General features: G+C 34.2%; 1 protein-coding gene and 1 long non-coding RNA gene across 2 annotated transcripts in view; both read right to left on the bottom strand.

Moving 5' to 3' along the window:
* Positions 1-7,458: 7,458 nt before the first annotated feature.
* Positions 7,459-23,425, bottom strand: part of LOC136037915 (uncharacterized) — a 343,911-nt gene continuing 327,944 nt past the window's right edge. Inside the window, exon 2 of the long non-coding RNA XR_010620080.1 lies at positions 7,459-8,050. This is a non-coding gene — a long non-coding RNA (uncharacterized LOC136037915). The remainder of the gene's footprint in view (positions 8,051-23,425) is intronic.
* Positions 7,459-23,425, bottom strand: part of LOC136037913 (serine/threonine-protein kinase PLK1-like) — a gene marked incomplete at its 5' end in the record, with an annotated part of 80,912 nt that continues 64,945 nt past the window's right edge. The window contains 2 exon segments of the mRNA XM_065720769.1: positions 7,459-14,662; positions 16,511-16,751. Coding sequence (XP_065576841.1) covers positions 14,447-14,662; positions 16,511-16,751 — 457 coding nt within the window.

The raw sequence follows: 23,425 nt of genomic DNA, 5'->3' as shown, positions 1-23,425 counted from the left end.
ATGATCTGATAATCTGATATGCCGTCGTGATTCGTTAACACAACATGTTATCATAATGATAATGATTTCCAGCATCTTTCAATTAGGTATTTAATGAATTCTTAACAAAGAATTCATTAATTACCTTGGGTAGCCGTTCGGCCCGACAGTTATAGCTACGCAGGAGTTGGTGTTGTCATCTGTATTGGAAAAATGCATCGCCTGGTAGCGAGGTTGAAAGGTCTTTTTGATAAACCAACACTGCCTAAAATTTATAATTCAAAATTTGCACCTCATTTTTTTTCATCCTTCCATTTTTAAAGGTTTTAAGTAAAAGGAATAAAAAGCGTATCCGCGTATACTTTTTCTGGTTTTGTAAATATTTTCTTTAAATCCAGCTATGATTCAGAAATAAGTACATCATTGAATCGAATTTACAATAAATAACCGAGTCAAACTCAAAACGAGCAAACATTAACATGAGTGTGGCTGACAACCCCCCTGTCTTCTCAAAACCAGAGCGTAACTTCCACTTTACTGAAAACAAAATATATTTTAAATTTTTTCAGTTTTTATGGCACTTAGTATTAGCCAAGCAAAATATAGCAATCGCAAATTCTGTCGGTCTGTCGGTACCGGTTTCACTACTTTAGGCACTTCCAGGTAAGCTAGGACGACGAAATTTGGCAGGCGTATCAATGGCCGGACCAGATTAAATTAAGAATAGTCATTTTCCCGATTTGACCCCTGGGGGGAGTGGGGGGGGCGGTTAATTCAGAAAAATAGAAAAAATGAAGTATTTTTAACATACGAACGGTTGATCAGATCTTAATGAAATTTGATGTTTGAAAGGACATCGTGTCTCAGAGATCTTATTTTAAATCCCGACCCGATCTGGTGATATGGGGGGGAGTTGGGAGGGGGAAACCTAAAATATTGGAAAACACTTAGAGCGGAAGGATCGGGATGAAACTTGGTGGGGAAAATAAGAGCAAATTTCTAGATACATGATTGACATAACCGGAACGGATCCGCTCTCTTTGGGGTAGTTGGGGGGGGAGGGCTAATTCTGAAAAATTAGTAAAAATGAGGTATTTTTAACTTACAAACGGGTGATCGGATCTCAATGAAATTTAATATTTAGAAGGATATCATGTCTCAAAGCTCTTATGTTAAATCCTGACCAGATCTGGTGACATTGGGGGAGGTTGGGGGGAAACCTAAAATTATGGAAAACGCTTAGAGTGGAGGGATCGGGGTGAAACTTGGTAGGATAAATAAGCAGAAGTCTTAGATACGTGATTGAAATAATTGGAACGAGTCCGCTTCATTTGGAGGAATTGGGGGGGGGGGATTAATTCTGAAAAATTAGAAAAATGACGTATTTTTATCGTACGAAAGAGTGATCGGATCTTCATGAAAATTCATATTTAGAAGGAACTCGTAATTCAGATCTCTTGTTTTAAATATCAACCAGATCCAGCGTCATTGGGGGGGGGGCGGAAATCTTAGAAAATACTTAAAGCGGAGAGATCAGGATGAAACTGGATGGGAAGAATAAAACAAGTCTATACATGAATGACATAACCGGACCGAATCCGCTCTATTTGGTGGAGTTGGGAGGGTAACGCGAAAAAATGGGGTTTTTGTAACTTAGGAACGGGTGATCAGATCTTTATGAAATTTGATATTTAGAAGGATCTTGTGCTTTAAAGCTCTTGTTTTAAATTCCGAGCAGATCCTGTGACATTGGGGGGAGTTGGGGGGGGGGAAACCGGAATTCTTGGAAAACGTGAAGATTGGGGTATTTTTATCTTACGAATAAGTGATCGGATCTTAATGAAACTTGATATATCGAAGGATTTTATGTCTCAGATGCTCGATTTTTGACTCGAATTGGATCCGAAGACATAGGGGGCTAGAGGAGGGAAACAAAAATCTTGGAAAACGCTTAGAGTGGAGAGATCGGGATCAAACTTGATGGGAAGATTAAGCACAAGTTCTAGATACGTGATTGACATAATTGGAACGGATCCGTTCTCTAGGGAGGAGCTGGTGGGTGTTAATTTGTAAAAATTAGAAAAATTGGGATATTTTTAACTTAAGAACGTGTTACCGGATCTTAATGAAATTTGATATTTAGATGGAATTTATGTCTCAGAGCTCTTATTTCAAATCCTGACCAGATCTGTTAACATTTGGGGGAGTTGGAGGGGATATCGGAAATCTTGAAAAACGCTGAGAGTGGAGGAATCGGGATGAAGCTTGGTGGATAGAATAAGCAAATATCATAGATATGTGAATGACGTAACAGTACTGGATTCGCTCTCTTTGGGGGAGTTGGGGGGAGGGGCTCAGCGCTTTGGCACTTCTGGACGTGCTAGGACGATGAAAATTGGTAGGCGTGTCAGGGAGCTGCACAAATTGACTTGATAAAGTTTTTTTTTCCCAGATTCGACCATCTGGGGGGCTAAAGGGAGAGAAAAAATATGAAAAAATGAGGTATTTATGACTTACGAGTGGGTGATCGGATCTTAATGAATTTTGATATTTAGAAGGATATCGTGACTCCGAGAAGGATGAAGTACCGAGAATTTGTCATCCGAGTTCTTGCGTCGTATTTTCACAAATTTATCATGTACTTCTTTAACTTCAAAATTAATTTTTAGTTGTAAGAAGTTTCCTTCAAGGGAATAAACAATTACGTGACCAGCTCTGGAAAAAAGACCTTGATAAAGCGACAAAATTTGATTACAATGGAGTTTTCTTCAGTGATGATGTTAGTAAAACCTGCAGGGAGATTCGCGCTACGCTGAATCAAAAAAAGAAAGAAAGGAAGGATAAAGGTTTTGTTGCATGGATCCCACCCACGGTACCACCCACATTATGCTACATAGACCAAGACGGAGTGAAACAAAAAAAGAAGTGGTATAACGTCCCACCAGTCGAATAAATTGTGTTATTTTTCTTATTTGTTTTTTTTGTCATTTTTAGTGATTTGTTAGGATTTGTTCATAATAGTCATTATATAAATGCGCAAATATGTGTTGGGGTGCGCACATTGGTGCCAAAATGTGCGTGTTCTCTGTCGAATGAGAAAGAATGAACATACTTCCACCGAAACACAATGGAATTCTTCGACGTATGCGGTTGTTATATGTGCTTAGATTAGTTTTCTTTTTTGAGTCATCTTTCGTTAAATTGTTGATTAACTGGAGTTAGGCTTTTTTGTTGATTTATGATATTGAGTTTACATAATTTACCTGATCTTGCAAGCAGAACTAAACAGTTAGAGGAAAATCCTTTTGATATACTGGAATGCATGAGGGATGTGAAGGATGATGAAGCAGAAATTTTGGAAGATAGCCCCAAAAACAAATATTCATTTATGAATGATTCTATCCCCACATGCAGTAATGTACGTTTTTCTTGTTTTAACTGCAGAGGTTTACTTAGTAGCATTGAGCTCATAAATGACATAATTAATAAAAATAAAATTGAAGCTTTAGCGGTAAACGAAACTTTCTTAAATGATAGGAATATTAACGATGTAATGTTTTTTTTATTATGATTTTGTTGATGAGAGTAGAAAACACCATCAGCATGGTGGATTAGGATTTATCAGAAGAAAAGAGTTAAAATCGAAAATAAGACGAGACCTAATGATTTGGGATATAGAAATGCTTTTTGAAACGTGTATTCTGGAATGTGAAGTTAATAAAAAATCAACAATTATGATATCTTCATATCGCCCACCTTCCGGAAGCATAGATCAACTTTTGATGCAATTTGAAATTCTATTAAATAAAATATCAAAAATAAATAAGCAAATATTTATTTTTGGTGATTTCAACCTAGACCTAATGAAAACTGAAGCAAAGCAAAATGATTCGAAAATACGAGAATTTTTAGAACTAATGCTTTGTCAAGGACTGCTCCCATCATGTCTGATTCCAACTCGAATAGATGATAATGGAGCAACATTAATTGATAATATTTTTTCTAATAGTACTTGTTTTTCAACTGTTGTCATATTAAACGATATTTCAGATCACGGTGTGATAATTTCTGAATTTAATTTGGCCATATCTAAAAAAAATAAACGTAATGAATAAACAGGTCGTATAATTGTTTAATTATTAAGCTAGGAGATATAGATTGGAAGGAAGTAGTCAGTACTGAGGATGCAAATAAGGCATTGGAAATGTTTTATAAATCATTTAATGATGTTTATAATGATATATGTCCGAAAGTTAAAAGGAAAACACCCAAGTCAATGTCACAAAAACCATGGATATCCCCGAGACTGTTAAAATATATTAATGAAAAAAATAGACTATACAAAATTAAATGCAACTATCCGTCAGATGAAAACATCCAGAAATTCAAATTCTACAAAAATACTCTGACTAAAACTTTGAGAGAAAGTGAAAGAAATTGTTATGAGAAGGAAATATCTTCAGCTGCGTCCCAGCAGAAAATGTGGAAAATCTTGCGTGATAAATTAAATAAAAATAAACCAAGAGCAATACCGACTTTTCTTAGTAATGAAAATGACAATACTGAATCAACTGAAAAAAAGGATATCGCGGAATTATTTGCTAAAAATTTCAGTAAAATTGGTGAGAATTGGTTAGAGATCTTTTGGATGAGTCATCAGATTATACACTATTTTTGCCCCAAAACGAAGATAGATCATTGTATATGCTACCAGTATCAATTGATGAATACCAAAAAGCTATTGTTGATTTAAAGAGAAGAAATTCGGCTTCCGTAGATGATATATCGACTAATCTTTTGAAGAAAATATCAGGAGTAATATATGAACCTCTTGCACATGTTATAAATACGAGCATAAAAAATGGTGTCTTCCTTGATCTTCTGAAAAAGGCTAAAATAATCCCTATATTTAAAAAAGGTGAGGCTCAAGATCCCAATAATTACCGTCCTATTGCACTCCTTTTCCCACTGGCTAAAGTTTTTGAAAAAATAATGAAGTATAGACTTACATCATTTCTGGAAAGGATAAAATTTTTTTCGAAGTTCCAGTTTGGTTTTTTAAAAGATAGATCGACAGAAGATGCCGTCGCCGCAACACATATTTTCATTAATGATGCTTTAGATGATGATTGTTTAGCAGCTGCATTGTTTTTTGATATTAAGAAAGCTTTCGACACTTTAAATCACGAAATTCTATTTAAAAAACTTGAAAATACGGGAATAAGAGGAGCACCTTTAAAATTAATCAAATCATATTTGCACAATCGAAGGTTTGTGGTAGATATTGATGGTGAATATTCATCTGAGACATCGAATAATAATATCGGTGTACCGCAATGTTCAATTTTAGGACCTCTATTAGTTTAATATATATAAATGATCTCCCTAAATCTACTCCTGAAAATGCATTAACAATTACGTTTGCGGATGATACTGCAGCAAGTTTAAAAGCACCAACATTAGATGCACTGAAAGAAAAACTGATTGAAGTTGCAAAATCCATCGAAAATTGGTTCCAAATTAACAAACTTGTCCCTAAATTTGTTAAAACAGAATTTATTATTTAGGGAAGATCGAGTAAAAAGTTGAAAAATATTTCTCTGAATAAAATTACCGTTGATACTATTCATGAAATCAAAAGAGTATACACAGCAAAATATTTATGTATCGCTTTTGACCCTACCATGAATTTTAAGACATATTTCGTTGTTGAGACTAAAATTATCAAGAAATATAGGTTTGCTCCACCGACTAAGATTTTTATTCTCATATAAGGTTCTAAGAATCCTATATTTTTGCCTAATTGATGCACACCTCCAATATTACTCAGCTATATTTTTGCTGACTTTTAAATCACTTATTAAACCCTGCAAAACGAAGCTATTCGAATTCTAGATAAGTTTTTACAACACCCGAGGAGTACAGATATCTACTCTGAAACAAGCACTTCTTACCTGTTTTTAGACGTAATGACTCTTACACAGAAATCTCATCTCCTATTATCTAGTTGGTTTTTTAAGATTCAACATGTACATAATTTCTTTTTTGACCAGAATTTACTGTCCAAACATCAAAATTCACTGATAACTAGATGTGTTAACCCGTACAAACTACCTCTGGTGAAGAATGAAAGATCCCGTTTCAACCTCCGGTATATGATCCCATCAATAGACAACAAAATTCATTAAATAAATTTGTTGAGTTACCAAAAGGATCTTTCAAGCGACGATTTAAAAGTTATATAATGGAATCTGCTTGCAAGAACGGTTGGTACAATTTTTTTTATTTTATATTTTATTTTGGCCCAACTCCACTTACTCCACCTCAAATACTCTGATTAAAGATACTGTTTTTTTTTGTTTTTTTTTATTGATGAAATAGTGGTTCATTTTTTGTTTGTTCTGTATCAATGAGGATTGTTAAATTTTGTTTATATGTCTTGTCCAGTAGTCGAGCTTGTCTCTCCATTTGAGCAAGTTGAAGATTTTGATGAATATGAAATTTTGAATAAATGAATCTGAATCTGTGACTTGGCGCTGAATTTGGAAACAGGCTCATAATTTTTCTGTCATGATGTTTCATTAAATTTTTCAAACCAAAAGAGCGTTTTGAATTCTCTAAAGAATAACCAAGAAAGTAGTCCAAATACATCAATATCTAGAAATGTTCTTATTAATAGTTTTGTCATATTTTTGGTTTTATTGCTTTTACCTTCTAGGAAAAACCAAGGATCCCACAGAACTACTTCAGAAAATGATTGGACTAGGAAAAAGAAATTATGGCATCAACTACGATTTTGCCGCAATTCTTTCTTACGTCTCTGTAACGCCCCTGTGTTGCCTATAGTAAAGAGTCATGTGTCTTTATTGCGTCCTTTTCAGTTATTTTCTTTCCCGCCACCAGTGTGTGGAGATGGCCGTAGAAACTTGAGGAAAGTCATCAATTAGAAATTCAATGCCCCTTTCAAGTGCTATAAGTTTTTGAAAGGCAATCAGCCGTCTTCGCATGCACTTTTTTGCCACCCGCCCCGTAACCACATGATATTAAATAAGAATTTTGAGATAGCCATTTTGGTCAATATTGTCGAAGAGTTTAGTAATTCTGTTTTCATTGATGACGTAATGTGATATTAAGAGAGCGCGAAACAAAATTTAGGCCTTTTGGAAGAAAAACTTTTTTTTGAGAATTTGAATAAGAAAATAATACGCCGCGTAGCTAAATAATACGGCATCATTCTGGTATACTGTGCTGAAATTTTGGTTCAAGGTTATGAATTAGTTTTTAGTCCACGCTATGACCTCCCGTTTCCATCTCCTATGAAGTGAACTTGCGTCAACAAATGCAATCGGTAGAAGAATTCTTTTCACTCTTTTGAACCATATTTGAAAAGTGCGAGTTAAGCCATTTAATTTTTTTGGTGAGACGATAACCGCTCAAAAAGGACAAAAACTACAATTGTCACAATAAAAAGAAGGAAAGAAAATTGAAAACTGCGTTTATTTTCAAGGCAAGACAATACAAAATTCGTCAATCAGAGATCGCCGTATAATACAAAAAGTACATTTTATATAAAACAAGACACGAGATCTAATTATTTTCCGAATATAAAAGCACTCTAGACTAAAACTCAACGACAATATAAAAATCATCTTGCGTCATGTCTATTTGTCAAGTTTCAGATACACGATATGTCTATTTCGACCTACTGAGAGTGAATGAAAGAAATAGCATGAAAGACAATAGCAAATGAAAAGAGAGGAGGTGTTTGCGCAGAAACACACTGAAAGACACAGAACTGGCATTCTAGAGTCAGCTTGCTGAAATTCCTATACTCCCAATATCAATAAGATTTTTAGGACACATCACTTACACATTTTTCGTCATGACTCCGCCTTCGCGCGTGCGTAATTACAAATATTTAGCGAATTACATTTGGAATATAGAAAACATGTTGAAGCTATTACTTAGACGCTTTGGGAAACTTCCCAACCCGCGCAAATTGATGTGTCCCATTTCTTAGCCAAATTTTGAATACTTTATAATATTCATGCTGCGGCTTGGTCTAATAAACCTTGAGACAACCAAAAGAATTCCCGCCCTACAAATGTTTGTATGTAGATTACCAAATCTTAAATGTTTTTAAGCTTCATCTTACAGTTCCTTTTTTTTCAAATAAGTAAAATTACAGTGTTCCGGAAACTAGGCCAACATATTTCCAACTTATATATTGCTTTCAGAAAATGCAAACTTCCTCTAAGGTAAGTTATGGCGAAGATCGAGCTCAATAAGACAGGAGAGCTTAATTTTTGTAAGTTTGTTATTGTTATCTCTATTCGACTATAAAGTTCCTATCCAAATTCTCAGTTGTTTTTTTGCCATCATCATCACAATATAGGATATATTTATTTATCTCCTTCCAAGTATATCATAGTATAATATGAAAATTCTATATGCAAAGTCACTGAATTCGTTAAAAAAAATTACACTCAGTTAGGTACTGTATCATTTCTTTATAATTGAGTTATTTTTTTCTTAAAGCATTGGAGTCAATTCATAAAAATGTAGGGTGGGGTGAAAATTTTGTTGTTTTTGAATGGAAATACCAAAATGGTTTTTTTCAATGAAAATACTCCAAAAACAAGGATTTTTCAAAATTTGGGAAGGGGAAAACAGGAAAACATTTAGGGTGGTGGTGAGGGTGAATTCACCTCAACGATTCCCCCCCCCCCAATTGATGCCCCTTGCTGTGGAACTGGGTAATCACACCCCCAAACCTATTTCTCATGTTAATCAACGGATTTTTCATACTTTACCCCTTCCCCACTCTTCTGTTGATCTGAAAAAATATTTAAATCTTAATAACCTATTTTCAATTTACCACTTTCACATATTTTCAACCCCCTGTGTACGCGTACACAACCGCTTTTTACTTTCCAGATTACACTAAATACTTCCCCTCTTTTCCCTTATACTGCTTTGGTTAGAGAGACATATACTGGCGACCATGGATTTTAAGAGTTTCTAATACTTTTCCTTGACAAAAAAAAAAAACAACTCTTATGTAGAAGAATCAGGGTATTTAGACATAGCCAAAAAAAAAATAAATAAAAAATAAAAAAAAACATCTGACTCTAGTGCCGTCAAATAAAATTGCGAAAACCCGCTCCCAGAACCCAAACGAAATACTTCTACTAAATGCACTAATATTGACAGGGCAGTATTTACATTTTATGTTACCATAAAGTCAAGTGTCGGAAGCACCACGCAAATTGAGCGGTTAATCTCAGTCTTGGGATGTGTTCCTGAACTCGATTATAATTAACAATCATTAATTATTTGTTATTACCTTTGGCCAACATTTTGCATAATACATAAAGGGGGCTGATAGTGTAGCTTGCTCTGCACTTATAGCAACACAAATTGTCTGCAATTTTGTGTTATATGTTGTATAGGAATAAAAATTAATGTTAATTGATTTCTGGAACATATCCTCAATCTAAATATTCTTGTACAATAAATGGAATTTCTAAGTCCAATGAAAGCTCGGGTTACGTTTTCAAACAAAATAAAGATACAATTAAGCCAAGAGCTTATTCCAAAATACAGATTTTTTATATATTTATTTCAACTGATTTTATTTATTTATTTCAACTTCTTTTGTCCTTAATTGAACCCTGCTAGTTCATATAACGCCAAAATATTTTTTTTATAGATAATCAAGACCGTGTACAGGATTGTTATTCGAGGGGAGAGGGACGAAAAAAACTTTGAAGTGTATCAAAAATGTGTTTTTAGACAATTTTATTATTTTTACAAGTTGGACAAACATTTCATGGGGGGGGGGGGGGTCAAAGCCCATCCCCATGGATACGGCCTTGCACATCATTATTCTAAGGATATATCAAGGCAAACACGAAATATATTCCCTTATTGTTTGTGTCAAGTTTCGCTAAGGTTTTGTTTCATTTAATTTCTTCTGACGAAACTTTGTCGAAAGCTTAGAGCACATAGAAATAATTTTAATTTATTAAATACAATTTTTTGTGTATACAAATGAAAACTACTCATTTGAGGCAATACCTTTGTTTTTTTGACAGCCTAAAGTGTTGTGGGGTGGATCCAAGGGCACATCCCTAATTTTTGTTCGAGGGAGGGGTATTTTTTCGTTTTTTTTTGCAAAAAAACTTAAAAACGCATCGAAATTTCCTTTATATTCATTTTCATTTTGTTTTTAAGAGTCAGAGCCACCTCCTAGATACAACCTTGGGTGGACCTTTCAAGATCGAGGGTCAAAGGCCCATTGCCTCCATTTTAGAAGCTTATTTTTTTTTTTTACGAGGCGTGTTTTTAAAGTAAGGCCCGATTGAACACAACTAAACAACGAAAGATTTTTTTTAAAAAGTGAATTTATTTTAATAAAGTACATACTTTACCCTATTTAATGGCATAGTTGACAAGCTTGTTCAAACACTTATTATTCTTCTCAACTAATTTAAAGTAACCTTTTCATAAAAATTTACCACCAGCACCGATAACCATAGGTTCACTGCCGTTTTTACATCATCGTCATCATCATAATGGTTCTTACTGAGGTGGCAACCGGTTCAACTGGGGACGAAACATACTTTTCGCATATCACACCCAAATCAAGGCAACAGAACATGGAATAGAAACTTATAGCATCCTGAGAAAAGGGAATTGTCCTTCTTCATAACAGTGCATGACCTCACGCTGCAGGTTAAACCTGCTATTCGTTGGACAGTTTTGGCAGAGAATTTTTAGGCCCTTCACCCAACAGTCCTGATCATGCGCCAAGCGATTACCATCCGTTTCTCCACCTCAAGCACAGCTTAGATACCAATACAGTTATGAAAACTCCTACCTTGCCCATGAGAAGCTGTTGGTAGAGAGCTCTGAACTTGGCGCCTCCTCCAAGCCCGTGCTCCGACGCGTAGATCGTACTATAACACCATAGGCGGGAACGCAATTTTGTTTTGTATTGGTATCTAAGCTGTGAATTGCTCCGACTTTTAGATTCAGACAGCCAGTTTCCTGTCTCCAGCCGCTAGCATCGCTACTGCGCACTGTGTCCCAAAAATAAATCGAGTTTTAACAACTGTATTGGTATCTTAGCTGTGACCTCAAGCAACACCTAAGTGGCAACCGTTACAATGATGACGTCGACGTAAAAATGGCAGTGAATTTTGGATTACCAGAGCTGACAACAAGTTTTTAACAGAGGTTACTTTAAAATTAGTTGAGAGGTAGGATAAGTGTCTGAACAAACCTGGCAACCATGCTGTTGAATAGAGTGAAGTGTGCTCTCTCTGAAAATAAATTTACTATTTTGAAATAATCTTTTGTTCTGTACTTCTGTTCAAACGGACCTTACTTTAAAAACAACCCTCGTATGTTTGGATTTTCTTTAGAAATTTTTGTAAATTTTGTAATTTCTTTAGTAATTTTATTTTTATTGAAACTAAAGTAGAGGGTGTCGTTAATAAATAAAAATAATTACTATATCAATAAAATAAAAATAAATTAAAAAGTAATCAAATTGTAATAATTAAAATAATTATTAATAATAAAACAATTAAAAATAAATTTTTTGTTAAAAATAAACTGAAAATAATTGTTTTAAGAAACGCAAATTTTTTTAGAGTTTGTCCCCAAAATTTTGTGGGAGACAGGAGGAGGGGACGCTAACCAAGATTTTGCCCCGGGTGCAAAAGAGGCCAGAACCGTCACTGTTGCATTTCAAAAAATAAGCAATGCACACAAAGAACAATGTATGAAACGTGATAGCTGATAATCTCAGATCAAATGATTCTGAGTAACAGTCTCAGAATTTAGATTTTAAAAAGCAGAAAATAAAGCTTTTATCGTGATAGATTACTTGTTCATTATTGATTTATTATTATTTAACTTATCGCGGTTTAAACCTAGGGGAGAACCTTTGTCTTCACTATTTTCCTTTTATTTTGGGTTTTTCTATCACATTCTTAAATATATGTGTCTATTCTCTAAATCTTGAAAATTGTTTGTAAATGGACACCCAATCGCCATCTAATAAGCAGGATAATCCTAGTTAACATGTTTTGCACAGGGAGAACCTTTATCTTCACTTCTTTCACTGCTGTACAGTTAAAAAAAAAAAAAAAAAATCTGATAGCAGCAGATTTTGATCCTTAGCAGATTTTTTTTATTCTATTTTTATTTTTTTGCACTGATGAACCTTAGTTGAAAGACAAAATGCGATGTTTGAAAAGCTTTATATTTCTATTATTGGGGAAATTTAGAATGAATCTACATTTCGGAATTATTTTTACTTTTAACAAAGCCAATTTTTGGCACAAATAAATCTTGGATTGTGATAATTTAATACCGTAGCTTGATGAAAGGGTGCGTTTACAGCAAAACGCAAAACACAACATAAAATCGCAAAAATTAATTGTAATTTTATAATTTTTTTAATTTTTGCTGAGATGTATTTGCAAAACTTTAAACCCGCTAAGGAAATTTTTCCTTCAAATATAAACGTTTTCAAGTCTTATGCGGTATCCAAAATCAAAAGGCATTGATTCAAATTCCTGTGAAGATTTTTCAGACCACTTATTTGACTTGGTCTAATCGTTCTGTTCCGACTTTAAGCAAATGATTCTAACATAATTTGTTCTTGTGGTGCAACTACTTATTGATGGATTGATGGAAGCTAGTTTAGAGGTAATTATCCCAAACTGATCCCAATTTATAATTTGATAATAATTTGGTAATAATTAATTATAATTTGGTAATAATTTACCAATTATAATTTGGTAATAATTTGATCCCAAATTATAAAAATCAACTAATTCCCAACTGGAACTTTATCCTGCCAAAATTACCAGGTAAAAGACTGTTGGATTGTGATTTAAAATTACCAGACAAAATACTGTTGGATCACGATTTAAAATTATCAGACAAAAGACTGTTGGATCACGATTTAAAATTACCAGACAAAAGACTGTTGGATCACAATTTAAAATTACCAGACAAAAGACCGTTGGATCTTAATTTAAAATTACCAGACAAAAGACTGTTGGATCACGATTTAAAATTACCAGACCAAAGACTGTTGGATCACGATTTAATATTACCAGACAAAAGACTGTTGGATCACGATTTAAAATTACCAGACAAAACACTGTTGAATCAAGATTTAAAATTACCAGACATTGATAACCATAAAGCAACGAAGCCGCTCAATATTGGTAAATAGACACAAGTATCAAAATCACAACATCATATAAAGCATATACAACAACATTAAAAAAAACTATAAAATCGAGTGACATAATTAAGCCCAATTAAACGGAAGCACGATTAATATACAGTCTGTAAAAGAATAAATCAATAAACTGTTGTTAACTAGCAGTAATTGTTTAAGTTCTCATTGCATTTGAAATAAAATAATCACTGAGACATTAAACGTAATTCAAATAAAAAAAAGAGGCAATGTACCAGTTACCAGTCCCTACAAATATAGTTTTAATTTTAATAATTAAGATAATTTTGCTTATACTAAAGTTCAAAAAGTATGTACTGTTTTAAAGTGCACTAACTAGGCAGCCATCTATAAAAATAATATCACCATCTAACTTATAATTACCCCAAAGTAGACAATTTTAGTAAGCAATCTACCGGCAGCCCTATTCATCAACAACTAATAATAATAATAACGCCAATAATATAGTAGGTGACAAGTCCATACCCAGGGGAGGAGGGAGGAGTACCGGAGTTTGAACCCCCCTTCCTGAATTTTTCTCCAACTCATAAAAACGTAACATAAATGCATGTAAACAAATTTTTATACGTCTTATTGAGGTTTTTTGTGTTACCCTCCTCCCCCCAAACAAAAATCCTGGATACGCCTTTGGTGGTGAGTGAAATGGTAGCTTACTCGTAACAGGTACATAACCTATTTTTAATTACATAAAAAATAGTCATTTTTAAGCCGTGGCGTTAGTTGCGGGGGGGGGGCGTTCTCCACCTAGATTTTGAATATTTTCTTGTTCGTTATTATTTTTTTGAAAAAAACGTTTGTTTTCAAATTTTCATTGAAAAATTAGGAAAAATTCTCTAGGATTTTGAGAAAAAAGAATATTCCTCTCCCCTAATTTTCATGAATCGAGACCACTGATTTTAAGCACGTGATTTTAAAGTTTACATTTCACCAACTCAAAATTTGATGGCGGGAAAACATGCTCAATTGGGACACCGGATCTTTTTCCGCCTTTTCTTTTAAATTTATACCCTCGATCGAAATTTTTGGGAATTAAGAATGAAAAAATTACGTAAAATAATTATACATCTTTAAGCTCAAACAGGTCACTTTGTCCCTATCCAAAAACGGGACTTTGCAATAAATTTGACCCTTACATAATCCTTGATACACCAGGCCATGGGTTGCTTAAAAATTAGATGGCACTTAGAGTCGCTCTCCGTCGAGTTCCGTAAACTCTTTTAACACAGCGAGAGCAAAGTTTAACCGGTCTCGGAGCTGAATATCACAGCCGTTTTGGCGTATGTCGATTAGACGATATGTGGAAGACTGTCGTTCCGAATTGATATATGTGATAAACGGATCCGATTCTGAACTGCCACTGCTGATGATGACTTTAGTATGGTCACGGAAGAAGTTCACCTGGAAAATAAGTTGCATTATAGAATGCAAAAAAGAAAGCTAGAGGAAATAATGGAAGAATTTGCACTATCTACACAAGCCCAATTTCCTTTTTTTTTCAAGACTAAATTTCTAGTCTATGTACTACCAGTCACATGATCATCACTAACGTTTTTTTTTTTTTTTTTTTTTTTTTTTTTAATGATTTAGCTATTGCTTACATATCAGACAAAAAAAAAAAAAACAAGAGCCCTGAAGTGAACAAATAGCAGTGATTTATGCAAATTATACTGTTTAACTCTTTCAAGCAAGAATCAATTTTCAAGGGAGGTGGGATGTCACAAACTCGAAAAGAGCAAAACTTAGGGAAAGTGCTCATAAAAAGGGAGGACTTAAAAAAAAAACCGTGGAAGCCTGAAGTTTTTGGAGGAAGAGGGCAAGAACCAGCAACCAGAGGCGAATCTCCAGCACTTGTATTGGGGGGCGGGGCAAGATGGGTTCATATCCGGATTGTCAAGAGACATGGGCTGTGTAATATTTTGTCTTCGTATGGGGGGGCAACTGACCTCCCTCCTCCCCCCCAACGGAGCTTCTGTCCGCAGTATGCTCCCTATCTATGTAAGTTCAAACATATTTTCATGCTACTGTTTGTAGTTCTTTTATATGAAGCTATACAATTCTATTGAAAGCCAGTGCATTTAATCTACGGTTTTCACCATCACCCTTGTACATTTTACCGTCACCATGGTACATTTCACCAACTATTTTACATTTATTAAAGATTGCAAATAGTAGTGTCTCGTAACATGAAAAGCAAATATTTGTGTCTCGTGGTAAAGTTAACATAACCACCAGCATTATTACCAGTAAGCCTGCGAATAGGAAGGAATTTTTTTATTTGAAAAAGGATAAACATTCAACACCACCATTTTTAAAAGTAGCTCTTTTTTGGTGGAGATTTCTGGTTAATGTTCAAGTCAGAAAAATATCTTCAGAAGTAAAACAGCTTTAAAAGCTTTAAAACCCATAAAAAATTAATAAATTAAATAAAATGCTTTAAAACCCATGTGAACACGAAAGGAAGGTGAAATTAAGTTTTGCTAATAATAAGGAAAGAATAATTAGAAGGCCTTAGTTTTAATTTCTCTGAAGTTCATGTCCCTTCCCCTTTTATTACTTCTTTCAAGCCGAATTCATTTTCAAACCAATTTTATTATTAAAGCTTCATTATATATTTTTATTTGATAGGATTGAATTAATAACATCACAAAATAATGAAATATATTCTAGTTAATCTATCAAAATATAACAGACCATGTGAGTCCCATTCCCCCCTCTCTCTCATCTCTATCCCAAAAAGGACAGAGATGTCTTGCCCGGGATGTTTCATTACCAAATTGAATGATTATCACTTTTGGGCCCACATCTAGCGTTTCTTTATTTGATATGTTAGACTTGTTAAGATTATAGCCGCGTAAATGATTCAGATAATGTATAACCTTAAGAAACACTGAAATCTACAAGAAAAACCCACAAGTGACGAAATAACCTTATCCGCAACCTTCCCTTACCAATTTGCACAATTATTGCTTTTGGGGTCCGCATCTAGTGTTGTTGAAATGTATCCGTGAAAATGATTCTGATAATTTCGGACCTTGAGAAACCCCAAAATCTTTATGAGAAACCCAGAAATGACAGAATTACATTACCTGCAATGTTCTCTTGCCAAATTGCATGAATATTACTTTTTGAGTTCCGCGTCTAAAGTTTTGATATTTAGTCGAATAGATTTATTGAAATTTTTTTCGCAAAAATGATTCCAATAATGCCGAACCTTGAGAAACCCCACAAATGACAAAATACCTTTACCTGCAATGTTCCATTATCAAGTTGCATGATTATTGCCTTAGGTGTCCGCACCCAGCGTTTCATATGAACTAACTGACGTTTGCTCAATTTGTTTTGTAACACATCCCCACCTTCTGTCAGGTTTTCGTCCATGTACTGTGCAAAATAATTTAAAAGAACAGATTTCTCTTGGCAACTCCATGGCACTGCGTCAGGAGGGAAAATTTTTCCATGGCCGAACTTATCTTGGTAGTCCGTTCGCCTGAAATAGAGAAATTGCACTTCCGTCAGGAGCTTCGTAGATCAATATTAAACTATACAGGGAAGTTATAGCTTGAAACATAAAGATATGATCTGATGTATGGCGTGGGGGGGCACTCTCAACTATTTACGCTAACTTTTGACTATTGCGTTCCTGAAATCATTTTAGAATGCAACAAACATAGCCAGTTGGGAATTGCAAGTGTTTTATTTACCGATTACCTTTCAAAACATCTGAGATGAAAATTGAGCACTCCTTAAAACTGGCGTGCAGCTCTCCAATATTGCAATTAAATGAACGCCTCTCAAATTCATCAATTCATCCAAATGAAGTTTTCTCTTAGAATGTTTCCTCTCATTTGCACTTCATCTACTTTTGGGATAAAATACACTACCCCGTGGCCGCATGTCCTGAAAAACTGGGTCTTGGAAACTGATTAGGCATCATAATTCTTGAAAAATGTAATTTTTTTATTGAAAAAGGGCACTAGAACTCAAAATTTATGTTCAAATTAGCCCTCTCTCGTTATTCTAATGCCAATTATTCGATAAAATCTCTCCCGGGGAAGAAAAGAAAAAAATACCAATTGATGACCGTTCTTCCCAAGAACAACATGAAATTCATATATATATATATATATATATATATATATATATATATATATATATATATATATATATATATTTGACAATTCAAAAACCATAAAAAAAGAAAACCAAAAGTTTGAAGCTTAGTAAAAATCGTTGTTAGAAATCGGAATTGCTGTAATAATCAAATATCTTTGAATAGAACTAGTATGAAAATACATTAAATTTCGTGAAGAGCAAAAAACTGGTAATTGCAAAAATATTTGCATATACTTTAACAAGGGGTTGCAACAATTCATCAAGAGCTAAGAGCTCATATGGCACTTATGACGAGAGATCGGATCCGGTCCGGTTATGTCAATCACACATCTAGAACTTGTGCTTATTCTCGAACTCGCAAATGCTCCAAAGATCCCCCAACTCCCCCAAAGAGATCGGATCAGGTCTGGTTATGCCAAACACGTATCTACGAAAATATACAGACCGGGACACCGGGATACAAATGACGACCGGGACACCGGGAATATGACTGACGAAATTACAGACTGGGGCACAAATGACGACCGGGACACAGGGAATATAAATGACGACCGGGACACTCAAAGAGATATTACAGACTAGGACACCGGGACACAAATAACGACCGGGACACAGGGAATATAAATGACGACCGGGACACATGGACACAACTACAACGGGGACGCCGGGGGGCACAGGGGGATATATAAATGACGATGGGGACACAGGGAATGTTTGATTAGCAATCACCATCAACAAAGCTCAAGGGCAATCATTAGAATAATGAGGTATAGATCTGAGTACGTATTGTTTTTATTTATTGTTTTTTATTGTTTTTACGTAGTTCAAAACATATATATATATATATATATATATATATATATATATATATATATATATATATATATATATATATATATATATATATATATATATATATATATATATATATATATATATATATATATATATATATATATATATATATATATTATATATATATATATATATATATATATATATATATATATTATATATATATATATATATATATATATATTCACAGGTGGGACACAGGGACACTACTAACTACAATGGCGAGTAACTAATATGGCACGTAACGACTTAGGCGCGCGGGGGCGCTTGGGGGGGCGAAGCACCCCCACCAGCTAGGTGTTGGGGTGGCGCGAAGCGCCACCCCAACAGCTAGTTATTTATAATAAATAACGCGATTACCTATGTTGACAACATGAATAGATCATTCCAACCTGTTTTATTTGCCCGTATCGACAAAGTGCTCGGCAATTTATTGAAGGGATACAGGTTCGTTTGGAATTGAATGTTTTTTCTCTTTTTTGAACGTTATTTTCCGACAATTCTAAGGCTATTTTAATAACGACTCCAGCATTAAGTAAACTATATGTTGATGTTCAGCTTAGATTGCAATAGGGATGATTGATTTTATACATTATCTATTTTCATTGGCGGAATTTCCTTTTGTGTTTTGTAAACATTTAGACAAAAGACTCAATCTGTTTAAACTAAGTCCCGTTGCCAATGAAGTGATACTGACAATTTAGTCTTGAAAGTATATCTAAACAAAAAAGAGCAGGAACTAGATTAATTGTTTTTTTTTACAGAAGTAAAAAACAATGTAAAAAAAATAAAAAATAACTTTGATTCATATATACAAATAATCTACAGATTTAATACACAATAATTACAACACACGTTACTTCAAGAAAGGTGGACAGCCCCCTTCCGACATAAAGTCGCCTCAAACTAACAGATTTGCGCACGCTACTTTTACGTCCCATTATATTAAAAACTTCTCTTTTCTTCCTCTCGTGAAACTCCCACCTACTTAAAAAATATTTATTACATCCTCTTTCTACCCATTCCAAGAACCTCGTGATTTTCTATGGCCCCAGTTGACTTGTCTGAAGTGCAATTTTGGTAGCATATTATCTTTCAATTATAAAGGCAGTCTTGGTCATTTTAACATCTATTTCATAATAGGCATAGAAGATGAGATCATATCACATTTTTTTAGCCATTTTAATATTAATTTCATCTTAGATGTAGACGATGGGATCAGACCACATTTTTTATCCATTTTCATATTTATTTCATTATAGACGTAAACGTTGCGATCAGACCACGCTTTTTACATTTTAATATATATTTTATTATAGACGTAGATGAGGGGATCAGGCCATGCTTTTTAACTATTTTCATATTTATTTTATTATAGACGTAGACGAGGGGATCAGGCCATGCTTTTTAGCTATTTTCATATTTATGTTATTATAGACGTAGACGAGGGGATCAGGCCATGCTTTTTAGCTATTTTCATATTTATTTTATTATAGACGTAGACGAGGGGATCAGGCCATGCTTTTTAGTTAGTTTCATATTTATTTTATTATAGACGTAGACGAGGGGATCAGGCCATGCTTTTTAGCTATTTTCATATTTATTTTATTATAGACGTAGACGAGGGGATCAGGCCATGCTTTTTAGCTATTTTCATATTTATTTTTATCATAGATGTAGAAAATGGGTTCAGACCACGGTTTTTGGCGGTTTGGGCAGTTGTGTTTGAATTTGACATAAAGTCACTCAATCAAACAAGTAACTGACAATATCCTTGAATGATTAATCTGGAATGATTTTGCATCATCGTATATTCCTTCAGTTTTCGAAGAGCCCATATTTCAAAAAATTAATAAAAACTATTTTTACTAGCAATTCTTAGTAATAAATAGCAATTGTCTTCAGAAATATGTAAGAAAAACTGTAATAAATTTTCTTAAAACTGTCATTATCGTGGCTTCAATCATTCTGATCGTATTTCTGAGACTTGCTAAAAAAAAAAAAAAAAAAAAAAAAAAAAAAAAAAAAAAAAAAGCATGGGGGTATTCCTGTAAGCATATCCAATTTTATCTTTGCTTTTTAGGATGGTTGTTAAAATTAGACTCCGTGGGATCCTGGTTAACTCTCAGCATAGCTTGCTGGGTTTGGTGTTTAAAATATAAGTGAACCAAAAAGAAGCCCTGGACAGGGAGGTGTCCATATTTTATATATAAGTAACTGGATCAAAAAGAAGCCTTGGACAGGGAGGCGTCCATATTCCATAAATAAGTAACTGGATCAAAAAGAAACCTTGGACAGGGAGGCGTCCATGTTTCATATATGCTCCATATATAAGGAGGATATATATTCCGAAAGGTGCAGGTCCCTAATGGACTTACAAATGACAAACATACCAAATTTCTAAAGGTGTATCCAATTTTCTGACATTGTATGCTTGCTGATTGGAATGGGTGTACCTGAAAATGTGCTACCATGGAGCTCGGTCCTAGCGTATATAATTAAATATTTAATCACGATTTTTTATAATTTATAATTTATTATAATTTAATCACGATTGGGCAGGAAAGAAGGCTGCCTAAGAAGTAATCCAACTATAAGACAATCAATGCGACAAGTAACTATTGGCTGTTACAGTCGAATACGTGCAATTAGTCATTATGAAAAACAGGGTTTGGATTTTTCTTTTTTTTAGAATGGATATTATCATTCTTCTTCTATAGATTTCTAATTATAATTTTAATATTCATGTTAACATAGAACTGCTTCATAATGCTCGATTACAGATGAAAAACCTAGAATATGCGTAAACACAAATATTTTCCCTTCGAAATAAATAGCAGAAGAAACATTTTTCTAACATTTCTTTTCTTTTTCCCGGTGTCTTTGTTAACAACGTAATTGGTAATAAAATCTATTTCGCCAGTAAAGTAATCGTTTCAATAAACTAAGCTGATATAAACTCAAAGCGTGACTCCGTCAAGCTTTCTTAGAGAAAACAATGTACGTCACATGCTTTTCTGGATTGGAGAAACTCCAGCCAAATAGTTATAAAAGCCTCAGATTGTTGCCAACAGAAAACATTCGAATTGGTAATAAGCCTCTTAGGAATTCAATGAAAATTGCTTTTCTATTGGAAAAACTGCAAGATAGCACTCCCTACGGGATTGCTATCCAAATTGGGTGTTGCTACTCCCCGGGGTGTCACTTAGTAACGTCCAAAGTGTCGACAAAATGTGTTGAACCAATGAGATTAACAAGCTTACAAATAAGTCTCCTATGTTTCAATAAAATGTGCAGGGATTCTACAACTATAGACTTGTATTATGTAGACTTACAAAATTTTCCGCTCAATGTTGGAAAGTGCTTCTAGAATTGTACATCGGTTTTAATTATTTATTAGGACGATAGACCTTTAAATGTGAGTCCTAATTGACTCTACAGTTTTTCATAGTGACCTTCATAATTGTTTTCTCAGAATAGCCAGGGAAATATTGAGGACAAAGTTTATCATTAATATTATAGAGCTTTCTGAACTTTTGTTGATTTGGAAATTAGTACTGAGCTGGTGGCACTGAAAGCAGCAAAATTTTTCTGATAGTCTCAGCGATTCTGTTGGTGTCAATTACGGGAGGGGACATGCGCCTCCTAGATGTCTTTGCCTTCCTTCAAGATTTCGAAAGAACACTTCGTTAGGGAGGGTGGTTATTTCGTTGAAAAATGAGACTTATGGTATTGAAAAAAAAAATCACAAATTGCCCACCTTCCTTCGCGTTTTATAAAAAAAATTCCAACCCCCCTAAATCTTCTTGAACTAATGCCACTGATTGATTATCCGATTAGAATTACCAAATAAAGCTTTAAACCATCAAGATGTGAGATAGTTGATCTTTTCATCAGGTTTGTGAGGACTTTCTATTGAAATTCTATTGAAAAATCATCAGATATTTTCTATTGAAATTTCTATGTTCTATTGCCGCCAGTGAACGAATTTGGTAACGTTAAAAATTAAGTTTTTTTTACTATAGTTCAGTTACGAATTTCCTCCACGCAGGAATTCCACGCTGTTTTTCAAAAACAATGTCAAATTCAGAATATAGCGTACACTGTTGGTGTTAGTAACTTCTCTACAAGCTCACAGGAAACATGTAAAATTATAGATGCCAACAAAGAAGAGTTTCAGAAACCACCATCCTTAAGGAGAAGATGCAGTCATGTATGCAAGCGCTCAAATCTTGTACAGGTAAACCGGAAGTTTGGGGGGGGGGTCTCGGCAGGGTTCTTGGCAAGTTGTTCTGCGATACGAATTTATCTCCACTATCCTTCCCAATATGCATGATAACTTGTGTAAACAGTGGTATGGATTAGACAAAATTATAAAATAAAAGAGCGATTTAAAAAAATTGTTTGAGAGACCCTGCCCTACAAAAGGATGTAGATTTAATGATTGTATTAGCCTAATTAATATGGTGATGAATCTAGACCACTGATTAAACAATTAAACTCATTTCATACATTTCAGAAAAGCTGGCACAGTAGGTTACTTGAGACTCAGACACCAGGGACTTCCCCTCCTTACCTAGAGGTGCCAATTCAAAATTTATAGGGAGGAATTGCCTTTACCTTGCCCCCACCCCCCCGTTGGTGACCCTGACAAGCCTGTCAAAGTCCCAAAATACATTCGAAAACCATATACGTAATCTAATAACCAGGGTCGCCTTAGAAACTGTAAACCTTATACAAGATGTTATTTCTTACAGTGCAAAAGGAAAAAACGACCGTTACTACAAGTTAACATGGTGTTTCATATATCAAAATAAAGTTCATTAGAGAATAAGGGACAGATTTCATATAAGGTTCATAAGAACACATGTCCAAATATTCAAACGACCATACCAGTTCCAATATTTTGCCCGACTATTTCTCTATCCATAAAAAACGTCATTAGCAAGGGACGTTGGTGGAATATTTCCAAAAAAAAATTAGAGATAAATATCTATAGCCTTCTGGCAACATTTGTCTCCCTCTCTAGAAGTCTTTCTCATTTTTATCTCTTTCTTATGAAGTTAGAAGGAAAATGTTATAACTTTTCTTGGTGGATGCTTTTTCTAATCTGATACGGCTGAAGACATATCACATATAACTGAAAAATCGTTGTATATTATCAGTAAAGCGTTACTAGTAGAAAAGAGTTTA

This window comes from Artemia franciscana, chromosome 17, assembly GCF_032884065.1.
Source record: "Artemia franciscana chromosome 17, ASM3288406v1, whole genome shotgun sequence".
NCBI classification, from domain to species: domain Eukaryota; kingdom Metazoa; phylum Arthropoda; class Branchiopoda; order Anostraca; family Artemiidae; genus Artemia; species Artemia franciscana.
The sequence above is the reverse complement of the archived record's forward strand: the minus strand, read 5'-3'. Positions and strand labels throughout refer to the sequence as shown.